We start from the raw sequence: 7086 nt of genomic DNA, 5'->3' as shown, positions 1-7086 counted from the left end.
CCTGATGTTGCTTATAAGCATATTCACAACACGTGGGACAACTCTGGATCATAGTAGTGATATCATGGCTGATACCAGGCCAAAAAACAAGACGACGGGCCCTTTCTTTGCATTTCTGAAGACCGAGATGCCCTGCATGAATTCTTGCCAGGATATCACGGCGCATGCGTCTTGGTATTATCGCTTTCGTGCCTTTTAGCAATATGCCATTTACAACGGAAAGTTCAGAGGAAAACGGCTTTAGCTCGCCTTCGATCTTGTCGCCAGTTGAGAGGCAAGCGATGATTGTGCGCAGGTAGTCGTCCTTTGCCGTTTCATTCACCAGTTTCTGGCGCGTCTCTTCAGTGACCAGGTAACCCAGGACGGCAACTGCGTGTACTTCGACGTCGTCCGTAGCCCCACTGGTGTCGTCCTGAGGAGCCGGGGATGATCTTGACAGCATGTCTGCCAAGATAAGGTGCTTCCCTGGGACATACTGTAACTGTAAAACAAAATCATAGTTTAGAAGTCTCAAAAAGAACCTTTGCAGACGGGGAGGCATGTCGCAAATTCCTTTTGCAGCTATAGACAACAGAGGTTTGTGGTACGTCTCGATGACAATCTTCTGTCCGTAAATGAACTGGTAAGATTGGTCGCAGCCGAAAGAAATGCTGAGCGCCTCTTTTTCAATTTGCGCATAACGCTGCTCTGTGTCCGTTAGTACACGAGATGCATATGCCACTGGCCGCCAGTGGCCGTTGTGACACTGCAAAAGCGTTGCACCAGCGCAGTCTTTTGAAGCATCGCAAGTTATCTTTGATTGCTTCCTTGGATCAAAGATGGCTAGCACTGGTGCTGTGCTTAGAAGCTGCACGACGCTTTTCCACTGCCTTATGTGGTTGTCAGTCCATTCGAACTGTACGTGTGCTTTGATAAGCGCTCGCAAAGAAGCCGTTCGTTCAGACAGGCGTGGCACATATTTACCAAAATAGTTTAGAACAGCAAGCATGCGCTGCACATCTGATTTCTTTAGGCACGGATGTTTGAAGCAAACTTTTTACAAGTTTAGGGTTTGGTGATATGCCCTCGCGGGTAATGATAGCACCTAGGAACTGCACTTCAGTGACGCCAAACCGGCATTTTGCCGCGTTCAATGTGAGGCCCACTTTTTCAGCCGCTTTCATGACTGCCACTAGTCTTTGGTCGTGTTCTTTTTTTGGTTGCCCCCCACACCAAAACATCGTCGATGTACACGTGCACACCAGGAAGGCCATCGAAGATCTCGCTCATTTGCTTTTGAAAAACTTCGGGGGCCGACGAAATGCCGAAAGGCAACCGCAGATAACGATATCTTCCAAAGGGTTGCAAAGGTACATATTTTGGACGATTTGTCATCCAGCGAAATCTGGTGAAAACCAGAATTTGCGTCTAGACAGCTAAAATAGGCTGCACCAGCCAATTCTCCTTCCATGTCCTCGCGCTTTGGGAGCTGATAATGCTGCCTTTTTACATGCTCGTTTATCTTTCTTGGATCCATGCAAATACGAAGCCTGCCATCTTTTTTCTTAACCAAGACCAAGGGGCTTACCCAGTCTGTGGGGCCATCCTGTTTCCTGATGATGCCTGCATGCTCCATTCTTTGAAGCTCGTCTCGGAGTGGCTCTCGCAGAGACAGGAGAACCCGCCGGGCTGGTTGGACGACTGGCGTTGCCGAGCTGCATTTTCGATGGAGGCGAAAATGTTTAAGGCCCGTGTACTTAGGATTTAGGTGCACGTTAAAGAACCCCAGGTGGTCGAAATTTCCGGAGCCCTCCACTACGGCGTCTCTCATAATCATATCGTGGTTTTGGGACGTTAAACCCCAGATATTATTATATTACTGGCGTTGCCGAAGGTTGCAAGACTATGCTGTAGGGCTTCTTTAGGCAGCCTAGCCCCTGGAAGACATGCTTGTAATCCTTAATTGCTTCGTACTCTGAAGCCTTGACACTGGCCACCGTCCGTTCAACGAGCCCCAACGCTTCGCTTGCTTCCAGTCCAAGTAAGGCTTGGCGGCCATTCTTCACGACTAAAAAATCACAGCATATCCACGGAGTGAATGATGATGAGTGGGCGAAGCTGCGGAGGTTCATCGGTAAACCGTGAATCTTCCGTGAATTCTGCCTAGTACATCATCACCAACGAGAGATCGGGCGCGTTTATACTAAAGGTTCGATGAGAGTTATGACGACTTACAGCTCACTTTAATTTTACATGTACGCTGTGAATTTTCATTGTTTAGAAAACCATTGCTTCAGAAAACATCTGGCGTCTTTCGTTAAGCAGCTGGCGTCTTTTCGTTTTGCTTTAGAAACATCTGGCGTTCTTTCGTTTTGCTTTTAGAAAACATCTGGCGTCTTTGGTTGGTTTATTTCATCAATCAACGGCGTTTTCAACAAAATTTTTATTGTTTAATCACGCACAGGAGAAATCTCACCAGGCACTACCTTGGAGGTAAACAATGGCTGCTAATGGGAATGAGAGACAGAAGAAATCGGCTTTTAGCTGACACTTACACTTCTACTTCTACTAACGTTTCCTACTGGAACATGCCAATGGCTGGTAATGGGGAATGAGAGACAGAAGAATTCGGCTTTTAGTTAACGCGCACGCTGCGAATTTTTTATTGTTCAACAACGCACAGGAAAAATCTCCCACCGGCACCACCTTGGAGGTCATGATCTGGTACTAGCGTTACGGCTGGTTACGCACTACGACTACGAGGGACGAACGGGTGCCGCTTTAAGGAGCTTCGCCCCTAAAATTTCACTGTGGTGGAAGAGTTACCGAGAGTGATTTTCAGTTGCGCCGTTCCAAAGTGAGTAATCACGCCCCCGTTGTAAGCTCGCAGCACCGCACCTGTGGGCGTTAACGTTTCCGCCCCTGGAATCTTGCGGTACACCGAGAACGGTAGCAGGTTGGCCTGTGAACCAGTGTCCACCTTGAAGGCGTTGTTTCTTCCAGCAATTTCAGCTTCCACCTTCCAATCTTTGCTGCATCCTCTGTCACTTCCAATTTCTAGAACGTCAAATCATCGTCACTGCTGTCTTTGCTCACTTGGACAACACCAGACATTTCTCGACAACAAACCGCGAAGTGTTGAAGCTTGCGACATTCATTGCATCTTTTACCGTAGGCTGGACACTTTCTTGGCAAGTGTCGCCGATTGCACTTTTTGCAACGGTACTGCCTGCAATCCTCATCACTTTTGCCTCGCGATGTTGTGGCGTGCCTTGAAACAGCATCGACGCGATTCTCCGTGGCGTTCCAGACCTCCTTTCGCTGTGCCAATGATTCAGCCACCTTGCACAGTTGTTCCGCTTTCAGCAACGTTAAAGACTTCTCCCGAAGCATTTTTCTCGCAGCTTCGAGTCATTCGTGCCAAACACGATTTGATCCCTGATCAGAGAATCTCGCTGCTCTCCAAAGTTGCATTGCGCGGCTTGCCTTTTGAGGTCGCGGACAAATTTCTCGAAAGGTGCTCCCTCCGCCTGCTTCCTTGACCGAAACACGTAGCTTTCGTGAACTTCATTGCTCACCTCAGCACAGTAGGACTCGAATTTCCCAGCGAGCGTTGCGTAGTCGTCCTTGCTTTCGTCTTCCTCGAACTTGAACGTGTTCAACACGTCGAGCGCTTCATCACCGGCTACGCTTAGCAGCAGCGCCGCTTTCGCAGCTTCGCTTCGAGGATGCTCCTTCGTTGTGGTCGCCTGCAGGTACAGGTCGAACTTCTGTCTGAAGCGCCTCCAATTTTCCGAGAGGTTGCCGGTCAGTTGCAAGGGGGGCGGAGCCTTGAGAAGATCCATCGTTGTCGCTGGTATCCCACTTCTGACACCATGTAACGTGTCGGGTGTCTGACAAAGGACCGAGGCAACTACATGTTGACGGGAACAAGAAGAACGGCAGGGTTTATTAACACGTCTTTATATAGGTGGTGGGGGCGGGGCAGTCTCAGTGATAAACGCACCGATGACGATAACACAGTCAACACGCTGACACGATAACACAGACAGTGCATGTCCGATACACCCGGCTATAGCTACGAACTTTGATCTGTGCTGAAGGTAGGACGTAATAAGAGAAAGAGCTACGCCGCGAATACCGTAGCGATCAAGTTTTAGGGGCGAAGCTCCTTATAGCGGCACCCGTTCGTCCCTCGTAGCGTAGTATGTAACCAGTCTTACGCTTTGACCTGCAAGGTGGTGCCGGTGGGAGATTTTTCCTGTGCGTTGTTGAACAATAAAAATGCCCCCACCTCCCCGAAGGGAATCGTGAGGAAATGCGAATGCATTTCTTGCGCCGAGAGTACACGGCGCAGTAATTTTAATGGCGTAAATTAATGACGAGACTAGGATTTGTACCGTAACCATTTATTTACACATTCATCAGCGCCTGTTTGTGTTGTCATTGTACCTGACGGCCATAATCTCAGCCTTGTGGTCGCCGTTGGCGTTTCACAGCGGCGTCTCGAGCACACATTTCGAGAGGCGCCCCCCAGCCAGCGGACGGGAGAGTGGGGCGCAGGGAGGAGAGAGAGCGAACGGCGAGAGAAGGAGCGGCGAAGCATAGCGAAGCACTGCACCCAATGCCACCTAGAAGAGCGGTGCGGAGCCGGCGCGCGCCCGCGCAAACCGCGGTGAGGAGGCGGAGCGCGCGCAGTCACGTGGGGTGTGACGTCGCTGCGCCGTTGCTACAGACGCTCCTCTCCTTTCCTCGCGCCGTTGCTATGGGACGGCGGATTCAGGGTCGCTTATAAAGTGCATTCGCACTTAAAAAATTCGCAGCGTTAGCTAAAAGCCGACTTCTTCTGTCTCTCATTCCCATTAGCAGCCATTCTTTACCTCCAAGGTAGTGCCTGGTGAGATTTCTCTTGTGCGTGATTAAACAATAAAAATTTTGTTCAAAACGCCGTTGATTGATGAAATAAACCAACAAAAGACGCCAGATGTTTTGTAAAAGCAAAACGAAAGAACGCCAGATGTTTCTAAAGCAAAACGAAAAGACGCCAGCTGCTTAACGAAAGACGCCAGATGTTTTCTAAGCAATGGTTTTCTAAACAATGAAAATTCACAGCGTACATGTAAAATTAAAGTGCGCTGCAAGTCGTCATAACTCATCGAACCTTTAGTATAAACGCGCCCGATCTCACGTCGGTGATGATGTACTGGGCAGAATTCACGGAAGATTAACGGTTTACCGATGAACCTCCGCAGCTTCGCCCACTCATCATCATTCACTCCGTGGATATGCTGTGATTTTTTTTAAGCAAAACATCATGACTGATAAGGTCAAAGGCCTTAGAAAAATCGAGAAAAATTCCAAGCACCATTTTCTTTTCCTCAAATTTTTGCAATATAAACTCCTTTTGGGTCATTAGGGCTAATTCAGTTGACCTGTTTTTACGAAAACCGAACTGTGCAGGACTTATGATATTGCAAAAATTGCACCATAGACCCTTATGAAAGCCATGTTGTGACAGATGGGAAAAGTTATTGCTGTCCAAAAAATTCATAACATTGTGAAAATATGTGTTCCATAATTTTACAAACGACACCAGTGATGGATATGGGATGATATAGTTTAAGGGCGATTGGCAGTTACCTAATTTGTAGACCGAAACTACCTTGCTCTTTTTCCACTCGTCTGGAAGAGTGCCTGGTAGTGATAGTTGTGACAACAGCAGGTTTAGATTCATGGCAGAGATCTGTACTTGACATTTTTAAAAACCTTTGAGGATTTCATCAGCACTGGCTGATGAGGATAACTTAGTTATGACTGTCACTTAGTGCAGATGTTCTGACTGGTGAAAAAAGGGCGAAGCAATGAATGCGATAGCAAGAAACTAATGCTATACGAAATGAGGCTCGCCAATGGATACTCTCAGTTTGAACAGCGCTCCTGTTGCAAAGGCGGCCGAAGCAGCGAAGGAAACTAGCGTGCTTCAAGTGTCGAGCTGTGACACTTGATAGTTCGCGCTCATCTTCTGTTTGTTCGTTTAGCGGCGTCCCTTCAGCTCGAGTGACTTTCGTACGCTCGGTAACATGAGCGCGGACATCACGGTGAAAGCTTGATACATTCCGCTTCCCCTCACCGCGAGAAAACCGCGCGAGCAGACAGCGGAAGGGCAATGTTCTCGCTGCGCAAATATAAGAAGAAGCGAGCGAGCTCGCCGACGACTTTTAAGTGCACCCGTCGCGCTGCTACCGCCATCTCGCTGGTAATGAAGAAACGCTTATTATCGCCTGCCGTCTCTGAGTCCGTCCAGCGGTAAAGGGTGTGTATATAACGCTCGCCGTTAGCTACGTGGAGGATCTGCGTTTCGTGGCGTAGTGGATAGCGCCACTCGCTGCGGAGCAAGAGGTCCCTGGTTCGATTCCGGGCTTCGGAAGCATTTTTCTGAATTATTTTTCTTTGGGGCTTTTACATATATATACATACTTATACATATACGGTGCATGACGGCGGCGACGGCGACGGCAAAATCCAGCCGAGACTGTCCATATAATTGCTATCGCAATAAAATAACATCAGCCATTGAAGGCATGACAGGAGTAGCATATGCAAAAAAAAATGCATGAGAGGTTCGGTTGTAAAAACATATGAACAAACAGAATTAAACATATTGGCACAGTCTCGGTCGGATAAAACTTCACAGTCCTTAGAAATTCTGATGCCAAGGGATGAGTTAGGGTTGGTTATCTGCCAGAATTTGTTGGGGCTATTACTAAGCATTAGGGTCAGACTACCTCGAATGTTTGTTTTGTATATAAATTTTGAAAAGTATTATAATACCCATTGTTTTCTATATATCAATAAGAAATAATGTACTTAAGCCAATCTAACAACTTATAAATATATATGATCCTGGAAACTTCTGTATGCTTGGATCCCTGATCTCGAGTAGTAGAGCCACCATTCGCATCTTGAAGAATTTTTGCCTAATGTACAATAACTCAAGATTAGATAAACCTTTTTCTAGTATGTAAGCAGCATTCTTGCCTTTTATAAGTCCAGATTCAGATATTAATGTTTAATTTTTCCCGAAGCGATTCTGCAGTGCATATAGCC

General features: G+C 47.4%; 1 protein-coding gene across 1 annotated transcript; it reads right to left on the bottom strand.

The window, feature by feature from the left end:
* Nucleotides 1-3219: 3219 nt before the first annotated feature.
* On the bottom strand, nucleotides 3220-4037 carry LOC125758679 (uncharacterized). Its single transcript, XM_049416123.1, has one exon. The coding sequence runs from the start codon at nucleotides 3822-3824 to the stop codon at nucleotides 3351-3353; it is 474 nt and encodes a 157-aa protein (XP_049272080.1). The 5' UTR covers nucleotides 3825-4037; the 3' UTR covers nucleotides 3220-3350.
* Between the last annotated feature and the right edge of the window lie 3049 nt (nucleotides 4038-7086).

Source organism: Rhipicephalus sanguineus, chromosome 5, assembly GCF_013339695.2.
Source record: "Rhipicephalus sanguineus isolate Rsan-2018 chromosome 5, BIME_Rsan_1.4, whole genome shotgun sequence".
Taxonomy (NCBI): Eukaryota; Metazoa; Arthropoda; class Arachnida; order Ixodida; family Ixodidae; genus Rhipicephalus; species Rhipicephalus sanguineus.
Note: the sequence above shows the minus strand (reverse complement) of the source record. Positions and strands in the feature narration are given on the sequence as shown.